The sequence below is a fragment of the Mesocricetus auratus genome, unplaced genomic scaffold (assembly GCF_017639785.1).
Source record: "Mesocricetus auratus isolate SY011 unplaced genomic scaffold, BCM_Maur_2.0 Super-Scaffold_100003, whole genome shotgun sequence".
Lineage (NCBI taxonomy): Eukaryota > Metazoa > Chordata > Mammalia > Rodentia > Cricetidae > Mesocricetus > Mesocricetus auratus.
This window is the reverse complement of record NW_024429188.1, coordinates 89688017-89706612: the sequence shown is the minus strand read 5'-3', so window position 1 is coordinate 89706612 and position 18596 is coordinate 89688017. Positions and strand designations below refer to the sequence as shown.

At 39.8% G+C, this 18596-nt stretch overlaps 1 protein-coding gene across 3 annotated transcripts in view; it reads left to right on the top strand.

Annotated features, from left to right (window-relative positions):
- The window catches only part of Lamp2 (lysosomal associated membrane protein 2), a 49337-nt gene that overhangs the window by 19718 nt on the left and 11023 nt on the right, over positions 1-18596 (top strand). For 2 of the 3 annotated variants that reach the window (XM_021234703.2, XM_013122800.3), the window contains exons 4-8: positions 3871-4029; positions 5909-6105; positions 6934-7056; positions 11520-11583; positions 12199-12363. In XM_021234703.2, the coding sequence (XP_021090362.1) occupies positions 3871-4029; positions 5909-6105; positions 6934-7056; positions 11520-11583; positions 12199-12363 (708 nt within the window). Of the gene's footprint in view, positions 1-3870; positions 4030-5908; positions 6106-6933; positions 7057-11519; positions 11584-12198; positions 12364-14734; positions 17067-18596 lie in introns of those variants that run through there. The other variant, XM_013122801.3, reaches the window with a different exon arrangement.

Genomic DNA, 18596 nt, shown 5'->3' with positions numbered 1-18596 from the left:
ACTTTCTGAGTGTTCTCACTAGTGGTCCTGATGAGGGGCAGAGAGAGAAGAGGTTGGAAACAGAAAGAGAGGTCAGTTTATGATGGAGGAGTAAAAGAGCTTGCTGGAGAAATGGGGCCTGAGTTGCAGCCGCTAACGGTACAATGTGAGTAAGTGGAAAACCTTGAGCAGAGTGTTTCCACCAGGGGGAAGCAGAGGATGCACAGCAGCCATTGCCTGATTAAACCCAGGCTGTCTGTACGTGTAGCAGGAGGCAAAGACCGTTGGCTCAGTGCAGTGGCCTCATTATAGGGGTCCTGGGAAGCCAAGAAAAGGCCGTTAGCATGATGGGGTAGGCACCAGGGAGACTGTGGCAGGTTTCCTTAGCCAGAAAACGATACAAGCAAAGCAGAGGGAATGGCTTCTAGAGAATATACTGCCCGGTTAATTTGGAAGTGAGGAGACTACAAGCAGAGAAGCCAGCTTCAGAGGCTGTTATAATAATCAGGAGATGATGTAATGCATGCCCCAACCACGTGGTCAACTGTTAAAGGAAGATGGCTTTAGTCTGACAGATAAAATCATTGACATGTTGCCTCCTTCCTTGTTTTTAAACTAGTGTTTGATGAATTTTTCTATGACTGTATTCTGTATAATAATGTATTTATTATAACTGTTTGGAATTAAAAATACTTTCCTTACATGCACTTTTGGGAATTGTCTTTGAAATAATTTACTATTTTGAAATACTAATTTTAGGCATTTAATAATTGAAGTAACTTTGAAGCTGCTAGTCAAAATGTTTTCATGATTAAAATACAAAAAAGCTAGAGAGAATAAAATAGCAGACCTACAGAGACTCATTGCTCAGAATTAATTTTTTATGTTAGACAGCCTTACTGTATAGCCCTAGGTGTCCTGGAATTCCCTATGTAGACCAGGTTGGTCTTCAATTCACAGAATCTGTCTGCCTCTGCCTCCTGGGTCCTGGGATTAAAGGAGTGTGCCTGGCCTAATAAATGTAGTTTTTAAATGGCTGCTTCATTATTTTTTTGGTTTTTCGAGACAGGGTTTCTCTGTATTGTTTTGGAGGCTGTCCTGGAACTCGCTCTGTAGACCAGGCTGGCCTCGAACTCACAAAGATCTGCCTGCCTCTGCCTCCCGAGTGCTGGGATTAAAGGCGTGTGCCACCAACGCCCGGCTTGCTTCATTATTTTAAAGAAACAAACTTTACAGATCTATTTAAGGTAGTCCTCAGGTACACTTTCCTCCCTGCCTGCTAGAAGCAACCAGCCTCATAAATTCAGGGTGTGTCATTCCTGTGTAATATTATCTGTGTTCAAAAATAATAGTTGTAATTTTTATATAGTTTCATAGTATAACCCTAATATGTCTAGAACTTTTTACCCCATCAGTTTTTTTTTCAAGACACAGTTTCTCTGTGCCACAGCTCTGACTGTCCTGGAACTCACTCTGTAGACCAGGCTGGCCTCAAACTCAAGAGATTCACCTGCCCCACCTCCCAAATGCTGGGATTAAAAGCTTGGGCCCTGCACCTCCATCATTGTTTTTGTTTGTTTGTTTAATTTGTTTTGAAACAGGGTCTCACCAAGTAGTTCTGGCTGGTCTGGAACTCAACTATGTAGACCAGGCTGGCATCAACCATACAGAGATCCATCTGCCTGTTTCCTGAGTTGTGGAAGTAAAGGCATGCACCACCGCACCCTGTTTCCCCTTCATTGTGTTTTGAGGTCTGTCTTTATATAGCAAGTTCACATCTGTTCCTTTTTGATAAGAAAAAGAAGGCAACAAATTTAGGAAAACAAATTCAAATTTTAAAAAACTCTCAAACCTCATCTGCCCATTAGGGGGTGCCAAGATAGCATTAAGTGGATACCTTGTTTTATGATGAGGCACAGAAGGCCTGTATTAATGATCATTAATGCCTTTTCTGTTTCTCCAAGAGACTAAGCCGTTTAGATTTGTATGAAATCAGTATTTTGAATTTTCACTGTAGGCATTCCAGTGAAAACTGTTCACAGCGGTATAACTTTTTTATCTAGAGATTTCCTGAAATGGAATCATCTTTATTTTTCTTTTTTTGTTTTTTCGAGACAGGGTTTCTCTGTATTGTTTTGGAGCCTGTCCTGGGACTCGCTCTGTACACCAGGCTGGCCTCGAACTCACAGAGATCCGCCTGCCTCTGCCTCCTGAGTGCTGGGATTAAAGGCATGCGCCACTACCGCCTAGCTGGAATCATGTTCAAATTCCATCTAGGAATAAGTTTATAAGTAAATTACAATTGATGTAACATACTTGTGAATAGTACCACAAAAATAGAGATTGATTATAAAAATCTGTGTTTAATCAGACTGTCTTTTGAAAAACAGTTGTTATCATCACTGTTAAGATGTGTGGGAGTGTATGTGGGGGTCAGAGAACAACTTTGTGGGGTCAGTTCTCTCATCTTCATGTAGGCCCTGAGAAGTGAACCCTCGCTTTTCTCCCTGAGCCATCTCAGCAGCCCAGGGAGGAGGAGAGATCTGTCATTTGTAATGAAGCCCAGGTGGGCCTCTAGCCAGCTGAAGTCAAGCATGAGCTTGAAGTCCCAGTCTTTCAGCTTCTAGCTCTGGAGTGGCAGAGGTTTCAGTACTTGCCTGTTTGGATCCACCTCCTCATTCATTTTGTGGGGTTCTGGGTATTGAACCTGGGGCTGCTGGTCTACCTGTAAAGTACCAGCACTGTATCCCCTGAGCTATGTTCTCAGCACTCTTCCTTTCTTATAGTCACTAAGGTCTCTCCTACCTAGAGAGACATTTTTAATTTGATCTTTCCTCCTGCTCATCACTCTCTTAGTGTTGGCAACCCCCTCTTTTCCACCCTCACTTTTTACCTAAGTATAGCCCATTGGCCTTCTGTTTCCCCTGTTAATTAAAAGTTAGGGCTTTTCTCTACTTTTTGTTGCATATTTGTTACAGCCCTTAAAATAAATTTGGCCTTATTTCCTCTTTTAAGCCCCACTCCCAACCAAGATATTTGTAATTGGTATCTGCTGGTAGTTAGCCAGCAAAAAGATGGACTCCTGGTTGTGTGTGTGTGCGTGTGTGTGTGCGTGTGTGTGTGTGTTTCTTTGTGGACTTTCTGTTTTGACACTTTTTTGTTTCAATTTTCATTGCTGTGCTCTTGCTTATTTTAAGAGAGAGGGAGTAAGGAGAAGACAGAATATGAAGTTGGGTGAATAGGGAGGTGGGGACGGTCAGGGAGGAGTTGGGAGAGGGGAAAACATGATCAGAATATATTGTATAAAAAAACTGATGTGGGACTGTTCAGATCATTCCATGTGTAAAAGTGCTTGCTGTGCGAGTGTGACAGTCTGAGTTGACTCTCTGAAACCTGTGATAGGAAGAGAAAGCCATCTCCTGAAGCTTATCCTCTGACCTCCCTATATGTGTTCATGTCCATAGCAAATGAATGCACATGCACCCAAAATAATTAAAATAATAGCAGCTAAAGTGGAAAGCCTCCATTTGTGCCTGTTGCCCACAGAGGCTAGAAAAGGGTGTCAAATCATATGGAACTGGAATCAAGCATTGAGAGCCTCCATGTGGTTGCTGGGGACTGAACTCTGGAACTCTGGAAGAGCTGGCAGTGTTCTTAACCACTGAGCCATTCCTGTAGTCTTACTGATGTCTTACTTAACCCTTATTACTTGCCTTCCCTGCTCCCTACAGTTTCAGCCACAGTGAACTTGTCATTCCTGTCAACATGCCCCACATTTGGCATGGTCGGGGTGGGGGGAGGCCTAGAAGGAAAGAACCTACATTTGTATGTTAATGTATTAACAGTTTCTCATGTTTTCCTGGAAATGCCATTGTTAATATTGTTTTATAGGAAGTGTTGATGTTATCAGTGCTCAGAGATTCAAAATTCCATTGAATGACATCTTTAGATGCAATAGTTTATTAACTGTCACTAAGGATTCTGTGGTCCAGAACTACTGGGATGTTCATCTGCAAGCTTTTGTTGAAAACGGCACACTGAGTAAAAAAGGTGAGTGCTCAAAGTATGGATTTATATTATGTGCTCTTATTTTTAAGGGCTGACTGTATCATTGAGGTCATCATCTGAGAACATTTCTTAAGGCACAGTTTACTTCTTGTTTTTTTGAGACAGCGTTTCTCTGTGTAACCCTGACTGTCCTGGAACTCGCTCTGTAGACCAGGCTGGCCTCAAACTCACAGAGATCCCCTGCTTCTGCCAGCAGAGTTCTGGGATTAAAGGATGCACCACTACCGCCTGGCCAGTCTAAATATTTTTAAAATGGTAGAAATTCTTTTTTGTTTTTTTGAGACAGGGTTTCTCTTCATAGTCCTGGCTGTCCCAGAGGTTGTTCTGTAGTCCAGACAGGCCTTGAACTCAGAAACCCACCTTCTGCCTCCTGGGACTAAAAGTGTGGCCACCATGCCTGGGTTAAAGTGATAGTCCTTCTTACTGCTAATTTCACTTGCAAATTTATGATATATACAAGATATGGTGTCGGGGGGGGGGCATGCACTGGAGGTAATCTTGGGTATAACTTCTCAGGTACCTTCACATAGGTTCTTGACAAGGTCTCTTACTGGCCTGGAAACTACTGAGTAGGCTAGGCTGGTGGGCCAGGGAGTTGTGGGAATCTCCCTGTGGCTACCCGCTCCTTCACTACTGGTTTGAAAGCATATGCCTCTATGCTTATTTTCTATAGGAGTTCTGGGGTTTTATCTCAAGTCTCAGACTCGCAGAGTAAATACTTTACCAGCTGAGTTATGTATGTCTCCAGCCTCAGCCTTGGAATGGCTTTTGGTTTTTGTGAGCCAGGGCCTGGAACTGTAGAGACCAGACTGACCTCCTACTCCCAGACATCGATCTACTTGCCTCTTTCTCTTTCTTACATTCCTTGCATTAAAGACATACACCACCATGCCTGGCTCTGAATGGTCATTTGATGTTTTTTAATTTGTAGGTATGCGTGGTTTACCTGCATGCATGTCTGTGTACCATATGTATGCCTGCTGTCTGATCCCCTGTAACTGGAGCTACACACAGTTTTGAGCCACCATGTGGGTGCTGGGACTTGAACTCAGATCCTCTGGAAGAACAAATAGTGGTCTTAACTGCTGAGCCAGTTATCTAGCCCTTGGAATAGTCTTTTAAAAATACTTTCTTTGATGTTTTCAGCCTGTAAAACCTGACCATTGAACAATTCCTCAAATTGCTTGGCCATGTGCTCTTAGCAGTTCTGTGCCCAAAGTTTAGAAATTAGATTTCTGTGTTCTAACCTTGACCTTTCGGAAGTTGATTTTAAAACAATATTATGTGTTTTTTAATAGAAATGTAATAATTTCATATTCATTATTGGAAAACTACTGATACTTCCTAAGAAGGGATTTAAGTGCCTGTGACCTGCTGTAGGGGGAATGGAAATAAAAGATTCCTTTGTATTCAAAACCCTTAATGATTTCCAAACTATTTTTTGGTAAGCAGTTTCCTTCCTCACAGTGGTTGTATGTTGGAAGGAAAAACATTTTAGCTGGGGTTGGGGGTGTTTTCAGTCATGCTATGACTTTCCCATCAGAGGCAGGTGAAGTTCTTTGAAATAAAGGGCTTTGTGGGCCTGAAAAATAAGAGTATGTGGCCATACTTGAGTAGCTCCAACCTTCTGATGTATTCTGAGTTTGTCTACTCTGGTCAAAACTCACAAGACATCATGTGTATATGAAACAGTAGTGGAAGAACCCCTGTGTAATCCACTTTAGAAATATAGCACCAAGGCCTTCATTTGCTTGAATTAACGCTCGGAGACAGTGAAAACCTAACTCTGAGAAGTAGTTTGCTCTCCCCTGGCCTAATAAAGCAAGACGACTACCACAGCTTATTTTATCCTTTGTTTTAGAATTTGTGTGTGAGGAAGACAGACCTGTCACCACTGCAGCACCCAGCATTCATACTACTGTGCCATCTACTACGACGCCCACTCCAACTCCGACAGCCCCTCCAAATCCAAAGGTTGGAAACTATTCCGTTAGTAATGGCAATGCTACCTGTCTGTTGGCTACCATGGGGCTGCAGCTGAACCTCACTGAGGAGAAGGTAGGGCTGTCTGTTTTATTAGTAAACCTTTTTTTTTTAAACTTCCATCTCAAGTAATATATAGGCTATCATAGACTTAAGAACTGTTACTAGAATGATTCAAGTTTAAATGCAGATTTGGTGTTGACTTGCGTTTTGTTTAGTTTGGAATGACTATAGCCATGAAGAGTTAATATCACCTTCAAGGCATCTTGGCCAGAAGAATACCTGCCGGCTTGACAGGCTTCTTTATGGTTTAGATTCTGTCAGCCTTCAGTAGCTCAGCATACATAGTTAAGTTGGGCATGGGAATGGATGTAGTTAAGAGGTGGAGCACTTTCATAACATGCACAAGACACTGGGTGCCATCCAAACGCCACCAGAAATAAAAAACCAAACCAAAACTGTTTCACCCTTTTCTTTGAACCACATTGTAGGTTGGTGTGCTGGAGCAAGGCTATTTGATGAGTCAGAGAGCATAGCTATGCTCTCAAGTACTTGTTTGGTTGCAGTACCTCATTGAGGCACCAGGGGGAGGGCTGTTGAACAAATCCCATTTTCAGGATTCTGTGATTGAAACAAGCCAGACAGATGGCTCTTGTGCTCTGCAAAAATGTGTTTTTATTTGGCTCATTACTGAGGAAGCTTCCCTCTTGTTATTGTTGTTGAAGTCGGCTGAGTCATAGCTTGAGGGCTTGTGCCAAGTTCTTGTGAAAGTAAGACACTACAAATTCACATATTGAAACAAAGGCGTTTTTGTTGTACATTGAAGCTGGTTTCATCAGAGTATAAGGCATCGCTATGGACTTTTAGTTAATCTGTACCTTCCTTCTGCTTATTCTCCTGAAGGCGCCTTTCATTTTTAACATCAACCCCAGTACAACTAACTTCACTGGCAGCTGTCATCCTCAAACTGCTCAACTTAGGCTGAACAACAGCCAAATTAAGTATCTTGACTTTATCTTTGCTGTGGTGAGTACCAACTGTTTTCTAAAGTTAAGTTCTTTCTCTGCGAAGTGCATATGAAAGTCTAAACAGCGGTAGGTGTATGTGTGGGGGTATTTGGATTTCTTTTCACTTTTAACCTTGACTACTATAAAGTAAAGCTTGTTTACTCTTGTTCATTTCTGAGTCAGTTCGATTTTCTGTGAGCTGGACTCTTGTATTAATAATCACAGAGTAAGTTGCCATTCTGCCATTATATATACTTTAATTTAGGAAAAAGAATGAACTCATATTAAAAAAAACTAACTATAATTAATTACTCCACATATAATTATTTTTTGTAATATTTTCTCTATTTAACAATTCTCATGTTTACACATAACATTTAAATTATTTATAGTTAAGATTCTTTTTCGCTGTTTTTTGAGACAGGGTTACTTTGTGTAGCCTTGGCTGTCCTGAAACTCTTAGACTAGCATGGCTTTGAACTCACAGTGATCCATCTGCCTCTGCCTCCCGAGTACTGGGATTAAAGGCATGCGCCGCCGCCACCTAGCTTAAGATTCTTTTTTAAAAAAATATATTTTTGATTGCGTGCATTGGTGTTTTGCCTGCATACATGTCTGTGGGAGGGTGCCAGATCCCCTGGAACTAAAGCCATAAACCACTGCAAGCAGCCATGTGGGTGCTGGGAATTGAACCCGGGTCCTGGAAGAGCAGCTACTGCTCCCAACTGCTGAGCCCACTCTACAGTCCTCATTAAGAATCTTTATAATAGTGTCTATATTAGTAATAGCTAGCATTAATAAGCATAGTCAGCTGTTTGTTTCTCTAGGTCCTGCATACACGGATTAAAACAATCTTGAGTCAATATTAAGTAAAAAGGTCTGGGGTTTAAGATTAGTGGCAGACAATTTTGCTTAGAATGCCCAAGACCCTGGTTTTGTCACCAGAGCCACAAAAATTGCATTTATAGTGCACAGACCTGGTCTTGTTATTAAAATGTAAACAATGCACTATTCCTTTTACAAAGCATTTATATTTAAGGATTATAAGTAATGTGGGGGTGATTGAAAGTATTTATAAGATATGTATAAGTTGTAAGCAGGTAGCACCATTTTGAAAAAGGGACTTGAGCATCCTAGATTTTGTTATTTGTAGTGGATCCTGGTGCTGATCCTCTGAGAATTTGAGGGACAGTTCTCTTGTTATATGAAGTCTCTGTGTTAAGTGTACATATTAACTCATAAACCAGGATCCTTTATAGTGCCAACATTTGGGGGTTTGGGGGGGTTTGAGACAGGGCTTCTCTGTGGCTTTGGAGGCTGTCCTGGAACTATCTCTTGTGGACCAGGCTGGTCTCGAACTCACAGAAATCCACCTGCCTCTGCCTCCTGAGTGCTGGTATTAAAGGTGTGTACCATCACTGCCTGGCCAGCATTCAGTTTTTTTGTTGCTCATACTTATGTTAATTTATGAACTAGGAGCTGTTAGTAACTGGAGATCTTAATTTCTCCCATCTCAGAAACAATTACTAGTTTTAGTTTTGTGTGATTGGTGGTTATATGTGTGCAATAGTAGCAAATGGGAATGAAGAATAGGACATAGTTATAAGTGATGGAAGATGGAGAGTCACCACCATTCTGGAGCAGAATTGTACGCAAACTACTTTGGCTTTCAATCATATTACTATATGTAGGTGGGGATAGAGTCTTAGTGTCTGATGTATAAGAAGTACCTATGGACGGGGCAGGAGGTATACATCTACCTACAGCGAAGTGGGAAGATCAAGAGTCCAAGGCTACCTAGACAGTGAGGCACTGTCTCAAAAAAATACCACTCAAAAAATGTCAGTATGTTATTTCACTAACCTCTTCGATACAGCAAGAGTAGGCTCTCCTTTACTCTGACTTTCAGGTGTAGCTTGTGAAATCTGAGCACAGCAGTAACCAGTCCATATATTTGTAGTCAGACTTTGGGTTGAAATTCCAGCTCGCCGATCACTAATTGGCAGCAGTGGGGGAAGTCACTTAGCAACTCTGTGCTTGAATGACTCATTTTAAACTGGGGACAATAACGGCATTAGTAGTATAGAGGTGTTGGAGCCAGGGCTGGTGGCATAGGTATTATACTCCCAGCTACTTGGGAAGCTGAGATAAGAGGATTGCAAATTCAAGGCCAACCTGTGTTATGAGTTCAGCACTAGTATGGGCAGCTTAGTGAGACCCTGTCTCAAAATAGCAAATAAAATAACTCAGTGTCAGGATGCTTGCCCAGTGTGTGTAGAATGCTGGGTTTAATCCACTGTCTCACATACAAAAAGAACAAGGTTGGCATTTAGTTCTCAAGTGTGTGGATAATGCTTATTTCTGATTACCTTTGCTTATGCTATTATTGCCTTCTCGAATATATCCTTTGTCCACTTGTTTTGTAACCAAATCCTGCCCACCCCACATTCCCCATCCTTCATCAGCTCATTGGAAATAATTTCATTCCTGTCAATTTTCTTTCCTCCTTTTTTTTTTTTTTTTTTTTTTTTTTTTGGTTTTTCGAGACAGGGTTTCTCTGTATTGCTTTGGATCCTGTCCTGGAACTCACTCTGTAGACCAGGCTGGCTTCGAACTCACAGAGATCCGCCAGCCTCTGCCTCCCAAGTGCTAGTATTAAAGGAGTGTGCCACCAATGCCTGGCCCTGTCAATTTTCTTAACTTGCTACTTTCTTTTTGTAACAGGATTAGCTTATTTGTATATCTGTTCTTTCCAGTCCAGGGGTTAGTGGAGTTGGTGTGGGAACAGAACTCCATGGCTCATAAATGCTAAACAGGTCCTCCACAACTGAGCTATATCTTTAATTTATTATGTATTTATCTTATATTCCTTGACAGATTACAAGTACTAGGAGGGCAAGATACAAGTCTGTTTCAGCTTGTTAGTTCCATGGAGCACTTAAATATGTTACTTGGTGTATGCTAAGCACTTGTATTATTAGAATGGCTGGTTCATCAGTTGAATGTTTCAGAAAGATAATAGATAAGGTGGGGAGGCTAGGTAGAGGGATACTGGATAAGATACAGCAAGTGTTCCTCACCGCAATGGAATGACTAGTTGTGAATACCCTAGTTTATATTTCATGAAGATCTAGAAAAGGGCACATTAACCGGGTGTTGGTGGCACACTCCTTTAATCCCAGCACTCGGGAGGCAGAGGCATCCGGATCTCTGTGAGTTCGAGGCCAGACTGGTCTACCGAGTGAGTTCCAGGATAGTATCCAAAGCTACATAGAAAAACCCTGTCTCGAAAATCCAAAAAAAAAAAAAAAAAGAAAAAAAGAAAAAGAAAAAGAAAAAGAAAGAAAAAAGAAAAGGGGACATCAGAGCTTCAAACATTGATAGTTCTAAGGTGAGGGGAATGCCAGTTACCCTTATTTGATTAGTACACACTGTATACATGTGTCAGGGTACCACACCAAGCACCATTAATACATATAATTAAGTGCTGGGTAGTAGTGGAGCATGCTTTTCACTCCAGCACTCGGGATTGAGACAGGTGGATCTCTGTTAATTCAAGTCCACCCTGGTCTACTGAGAGAATTTCAGGACAGCCAAGGCTCCCTGGAAAAACCTTGTCTCAAAAAAACCAATAACAACAAAAAAACTGGACAAGATGGGTCAGTGGGCAACGACACTTGCTGCCAAGCATGATGCTGACTTGAGTTCCATCCCCAGAACCAACATGGTAGAGGGTGAGAGTCAAGTCCTATGAGTTGTTCTCTGACCTCCACACATCACACGGTATGAGTTCATGCATCCACAGACACAAAACAAATAACTGCAATGGAAATTGTAGTAGACAAACGTTGGATTGATGATGTCCTCAATTGAAAAACATTTGCATGGTATGTGCAATAAACCCTGGGATCCAGCCCCAAACACAAAGGTTAGAAAGCAAAAATAAAATGCAAAGGTAATAGTATTGAGAAATCAATATGGTGAGCAGGTAAGATAGACAGGACCCACAGTTAAAGGTCACATTATGAGCCTGGTATGGTGGTGCATGCCTTTAATCCCAGCACTTAAGAGGCAGAGGCAGGCAGATCTTTGTGTTTAAGGCCAGCCTGATCTACAGAGTGACTAGATAGCCCTGGACTTCCAGGATAGCCAGGACCACACAGAGAAACCCTGTCTCAAAAAACAAAACAAAACAAAAACAAAAAAGGTCACATTGTGACATAGGCTACATAGTATGGACTCAGCAAGTGACAAGAAGAATAAAACAGAGGACAATCATCCTGTATCCAGGAATTCCTGAATAATGTGCTCAAAGAGTTTAGAAATGAAATGCATTGGAAAATGGTTTTATTACAATTAGTGACAAGACTTAAGTTGTAGTTTATACTGCTGGCTGATGTCTAACAGTTTCCCCATCTGTATAGTAACTGCTTCTTTAGACAGCTGTGCTATGTTATTAACTGGAAGCTCTTTTTCAAACAGAAAAGTGAAAACCGTTTCTATCTGAAGGAAGTTAATGTCAGCATGTATATGGCTAATGGCTCAGGTAAGCACAGCATTTTACTTGGGGAGAAGAGTTCAGGTTTTATGGAAGGAGTGAAAATGATAATTAGCTTATGGCCAGACCATGTCTTACAAAATAGAAGATGCTATGTAAAAAGTATTTCTTCATCACAACTTAGAATCTGATGTAGAACTAGACAACTAGACCGTACTTTATAGTGTAGAACTATAGTGTATCTCTTGTAGAATAATCTCCTCTGCAGAATCGTCTTTTCAAAGTATGGTGGATAATTGCTATTGAAATGCCTGAATTTTAGACTAGAGAAGCATTGATGGAAAGACTAGGGAGAAGTGGATGTGGTGGTGCATTCCTGGAATTGCAGCCTTCGGAAGCAGGGACAAGTAGGGTCATAAGGTTGAGGACATCCTGGGATGCATAGGTCAGTTTTGGCTAAATAGTGAGGTCCTGTGTCAGAAACCAAGCAAAAGAAAACAAATGAATTAGTGAACTTAGTGATGGTGAGAGTTGCTTTTTGGGGGTCAGAACCTGACTCCAAACTGCTGTATTTTACTAAAACCCCTTACAACTCTAGTGACTGTCTCATTTTTCTTATGTTGATAGATTAAGAAGTTAATTAGCCTGTCTTTTTTCCTGCAGTTTTCAGCGTTGCAAATAACAACCTTAGCTTCTGGGATGCCCCTCTTGGAAGTTCTTATATGTGTAACAAAGAGCAGGTTGTTACAGTGTCTAGAACCTTTCAGATAAACACCTTTAACCTAAAGGTGCAACCTTTTAATGTGACGAAAGGAAAGTATTCCACAGGTAAGAAGCAAGCAAACTTTATTTACTACATTCTTCTGTCATCCTACAGGTGGCTTTTCCTCTGAGTCCCGGGGATTTTGTACATGAACATAGAGAAATACAAATTCCCTTCTTGATTCTGATACAAAGTTCTTAGAGCCTGGGACAAATTGTGTAACTTCATTTGGCTCATCATTTTGTTCAAAGCAGATGTAATTTTTGAAAATCATTTTAAGAAACAGGTGCTCCCCTAGGGTTGCATTTGGGGTGGGGTGGCACTTGAAGCAGCAGCTTTAAGCACCTTACACCTGCCTTCTGTGGACCATCTTGCGAAACATTTTGTACCCAAATGAAAACAGCTTGGTTTGATTTGCTCAAGACACAAGATAAAGGGTGGTAGTGGTAGCAAAGACTTGCATCCCATGAATTCTAGTCTGCTAGCCACAATGACGTAGGCAGTCCTTAGAGTGAGTCTTAGTTCAAATAAGGCTTTTTGAAGACCTACTTTGTTTGGGCTAATGATGGCCTTTATCATGTTTTAATGAAATCTCCTGAAGGGTTCATTATATTGTATTTGTGTGAATATGAAAAGATGTATTTGGCAATGAAGATTAAAATTTGCATGACAGAAAGAAAGTACAGCAAATTCCTTAAGTGACTTATGCTTTTAAACCAATTACTTAAAATTGGGAGTTTGTGGAGCAGAGCTTTGCTGAGCAGAACTATTCCAATCATCCCCATCCTTTCAAACAATTAATCTAGAGGTTTATAAGTAAATGGAGAAGCTGTGATTAAAGTGAATGTGCTGTGAGCTATTCATCTATGAACTATTTGGTGCATTTGCAGGAGTATCAAACACATAGTTGGCCCTTTACCCTACCATTCTTGTGGGAAGAAAGGTTATTCACAGCTTCAAAAATTTCAAGACTCCATTTGCTTTGCCAGGAGTGGTGACATGCTTATAATCATAGTACTCAGGCAGTCAAGGCAGGGGTATTTGGAGTTCAAGGTCATCCTTGGCTACATAGTCAGTTCGAGGTTAGGCTGGGGTATATGAAATCCTACTTCAAATAAACTAAAGCAGAATCCAGTTTCTTCCTGTGTGTTGGTTTTGCTTATTACCTTAATTATTTTGATCTTGTAATCGATTTATTTTTTAAGTCTATTTCTCCTACATAATTATCCTAATTTGAGGTCTGAATTTGTGTTTAGAATTTAAAATCACCTGCAGTATTATTCTCAGTTCAGGTCTGTTTTTCTAGTTGGCAGTAGCCCAAGATGAGCTATGCTCTTTGCCTAATTTGAAAGATTGGGTGCCAGAGAGATATATAACGTTTAATACTGATATTGAATGCATGATCTATTTATGGCACTAGGTTCTTGGTTGTGGGTAACTATAAATATAACACCCAGGTAATACTTAAGTGTTTATTCAGGGAGGAAATAGAATTGCAGTCAATTTGAAGAGTGTTGATTGGATTGTATTAGATCAGACTACTTGCTATAAATAGAAAAAATAGCCCCTTTGGCCTGCTATTCTGAGCCAGATTGATAAAACATGTAGTAAACACACTTAAATTAGTAAGAGGTCCTAGTTTCTTAACTCTTCACATATTTCAAGCCAGGGACGTACAAGCTTTTTGAGAAAAAGTCTAAACTGATTTCTCAAGCTTTGAGGTCATCTGGTGTGTGTCACAACTCTTCAACTCTGCCATTGTAGTTTAGAAACTGCTCTAGGCAATTCATACAAATGAGTGTGGCTACATTCCAGTAAAACTTTAAGGATATGAAAATTTGAATTTCATGTAACTCTCATGTTTCATAAAAGACTATCTTCTTTTCCAGTCATTTAAAATTGATTATTCATATTATTTTTAGCTCTTCAGCCAGGTTTGGCCCATGGGCTGTAGTTTGCTGACCCCCATTGTTAAAGAACTCCAAAGCCAGGAATTGCTCAGTCCAGTGATAACCTTGGTTTTCTTTGTCTCCCCAGAGATGTACACTTTCCCATTCAGAGGTTAAACTGGTTCTGTAGACATGGGCTGGTTTAGGTCTCTTCATTTCTGATAAAGTAATTTTCCTATCTTAGAAGTATAATGCAGTGTGTATATCATGTGATACATGGTTTTACTTAGAGCAGTAAATGAGTATACATTATTTACAGATATGAATATTTTCTTATATACTCACAAATGAAAGGGCGAACACACTTTTGAATTTTAGCTTTAACTGTTCATCACTTTCTATATTTTGTCATAAAAATATGCCTGCCTTTGTTAGTTGAAATTTATTTTGTTAGAGCATTTCTGACTTTTGAATCAACATCTTTTACTTTTGGACATTCTTTTTTGATTATACTCATTATTTGTTACACACTTTTTCTCACCTACAGCCCAGGAGTGTTCGCTGGATGATGACACCATTCTAATACCAATTATAGTTGGTGCTGGTCTTTCAGGCTTGATTATCGTTATAGTGATTGCTTACCTAATTGGCAGAAGAAAGAGTTATGCTGGATATCAGACTCTGTAACGCTAATTCACATGTGATCTTTGTTACAAAATAACAAAGCAAGTACAAGTTCTGTATGTAATACTATTGAAGGTACACTTAGTTACAGTCCTGCTCTTAGATGGGTGGTATGGTAGATTTCAAACTTTAACAAGAGAATCCCAAATACTGTCAACTACAACTGAGTCATGCAAGTTTGCTTTTCCTGACCAAGGAGTTTAAAACTTCTATAGCAAAAGGGGTGTACAAAATTACCTGAGCTACAGGTTCTGTTTCACTGGGTGGAATTTGTGTCTCAGTGTTTGACTTAAAAATTTTGATGAGAATGTACAGTGTAGGAAAAAGTGCAGGTTTTCTCTGCCTGCATGAGGTTGACTTTGAACATGATCTCCAGAATTTGTACTTGCTTCTTTTGCATTGTGTGTGACTTTTGTTTGCAGGTTGACTTAGCTACTTTGGCATTGCTCCGTATTTGACCTGTGAAAGAGGTATCAGTAGATTTGAGCAGAGTCCAGCAGTATCATGCTCTTGCCAGTAAAATCCTTTTCTCATGCTTTTTGAATACATTTGTATTTAATGTGGCTGAAATGACAAAAACACAAAAAAAGCTTTTTAAATTTTAGAATAGATGTTAATTTTTTTAAAACTGGATATTTCAATCTTTTAAATTGCAAGACACAAGGCAGTTCCAACTGGGCATTTCAATGTTTTTAGGTGCTTTAGAGATAATTGCTAGGCAGTGCCAAATGAAGGCATTAGTGCTTTGTACCCAGAAATTGGCCTCTACATGCAGCACTAAGATGAATACAGATTTCTCTTAAACCATCCAGTCTTCCTTGTTGGTGGCAATATGCTTTATTCTTTTCTTTTTTTCTTCAAGAAATGTCAGTATGTCTTAGAACCTAGGTAACGAAGTGCACTTACACTCACAAAATAGCACCTAATTCAAAAGTCATAGTCTTGCCTTAGTCCATTAACACAGTCTTCATTTGCAGTTTGCATCGACTGCTACAGCATTTACTAATTTGGCTTCATGTTTAAATGGTTCTGTGCTAATCAAACTTCCATTGTTACTGCTGATTGTAGTACTTTTGTATTCAGTTTTGTGCGCAGAGATGGCTCCAGTTGTTCATTTGCTGTGCATCAGCTAATGCTTATATGAGAGCAAATTATTTCAGCCCGATAGCACATCATGTATTCCTTGCAGCTTCAAGATCTTTCATACATATATGCATACATACATAAATGTTGGTATGACTCAGCAAACATTTCTTAAAATATTGATCTGCAGCCATGTGTAGCAGGTTCTTGTTACTTGGGGAGAGCAGATTGTATGGCTTTCATTCACCAGAAAATGAAGAACTGTCTGGGTTCCAAAATGCTAATGTAGAATACATGGTACATATACATACATGTATAGGTAATTGCATGTTAGCATGTGTATGTCTGTAAGTGTCTTTTGAGTTATATAGAAGTGACAGAGATTGTGTCACTTTAACTTGCTATCCACTTAGCCTGAAAACCTTATTGGTTCTGAATCATATTCCTAACTAACCGTCTCCTACAGCAACAGGGATCTGCATGGCCAGCTTAAACACTTGTTAGGAATGAAATGGAAATCTAATTTTTAAAATATTTTTCCATTTAAACCATGTTTTAGCATAAGCTTGTTAATCTTAAAAGAAAGGATTATGCTTTTAAGAACATAGGTATTAGACCTTTGTCACGAATCAACAAAACTGAGTTTTATAAAGACTAATTGGAACAAGTGGGTGGCATTGGCTTAATGCTGTTAAAATGTTTCTAAAAGTTTTTACATTTAGATTATATACCGGTCTCATATTAAAATACCTCCAAAGCACTGTTTTATAGAAAGATCTGACTTCAATGAATATTTTTGTATTTTACATGGGCCAGTTTATGTACTGCTATTTACACTTTTATTTCCTATAGACACATTGTCTTTGTATCTTTTGTATTTTTGTTTTGTTTGACTGGTTTTGCGCCTTGATCATAGTACTCTATTTGATTTGGGATGTTTTTCCATGCTTTAGCACTTGTATAAGAAACTGGTCCATGTAAGTACTTTCCATGTTTTTTCTTCAAATGTTTAAAGTGCTAGTTGATGTACGATATCTCTTCTCAGATATTTGCCTGTCTGTTTGCCCAACATTGCTTCTAAATCAATAAAGATCTTTTATTTCTTAAGGAAATTTGCTTACATTTTTTCCCATTGGTTAAAGTGAAGATTTTGTATATTACATGATGGCAGTTTCAAACAGAAAAAAATGACCTTTAGAAGAAGTGCTTAAGAGAAGAACTAGACTGTGTTCAATACATTTTGTCTGTGTGCTGTTGTCTGGAAAGAAAGTCCCATATGTAAGGCGTGACTGACATAAAGCTGGCTGCAGAATAACACTTACCTGAGACATGCTTCTTTACCTAGGCTGCAGGGCTGGGTGATTTTATTTGGCAAGTCTGTGATAAAGTCTGTGTGTGTGTGTGTGTGTGTGTGTGTGTGTGTGTGTGTGTGTGTGTGTGTGTGTGCACCTGTCTGTCTGTCTGTCTGTCTGTCTGTCAGCACCTTTGTTGAGTCACAATCACTGCTAGTGAGGAAAATAGTGATCTAAGTTATTTGTTTCATATCAAAAGCTTCATAACATCTTTTTGGTACACTTTTGTTGATTCTTAAGTCGAGGCTAGCATTTTATATCCATAACACAATCTTTCTCTTACATTATCTCCAGAATCTCCACGTAACTTTTCAGTCATGTTAGTATGTCATGCAAGACAGTTTAGCACCCAGCTGGCAGATTTCTCCTGGATTTCTGAGGTAAACCTTGGGATTACAGTTACCACACTTCTCAACATGATTGTTAGCTACTGTGAGACTTGGGGCAAGTTGCTGAACTTCTTGAGGGTGGTAGCCTCACAGTTTTCTTCATCTAGGGATTAGAAGCTTGAAAATTCTGCTGCCTCTTGCTTTTAGTAGTACCTTCCATTTCAGAAAAGATAAATATGCCATTGAGTATTTTAGAAGAAAACTAAGAGGCCACATGGTTTATTTCAAGTGCATACTTAAACTCAGTGAGCTGTGCACCATTTTAGATTTCCTGCATGTTTCCAGGAGGAATTCTTAGAAGATTCACTGTTTTTAAGATGATAGCACTTCATCTGTTTGTTTAGGTAGATAAAGTTGTCTTGGATTCATTTTTTCCCACTTATCTCCTTTTCCTTTACCTGGGTAGCTAAATTCCTGTGTAATCATTATATCTCTGTCTTTGAAATTGTTGTAGACATGTTATACTGAATAGCTTCAAATATTTTGTGTGTGTGCATGTACATGTACTTGCATGTGTGTATATATATTGTGTGTGTGTGTGTGTGTGTGTGTGTGTGTGTGTGTGTGTGTGTGTGGTTGTCTGCGTGTACGCATGTGAAGGCCAGAAGTCTACATCAAGGTCTAGTTTCTTCCTGTGTGCTTTCCATCTTAGTTTTTCAGACAGGGTCTTCATTAACCTGAAGCTTACTGTTTTCACTAGACAGTTGGCCAGAGTGCTCTTGGATCCTCTGTCTCATCCCCTACTGCTGACCTGGGGTTGCAGATGCACACAGTGGATGCTGGACATCTCAACTTAGTTCTTCATGCTTACACAACATACTCTTTACCCACTGAGCCATCTCTCCTGTGCCAGTCTCAAGTATCTGTTCAGCTTCATGCGATGTACTTGAAATGTTTTGAA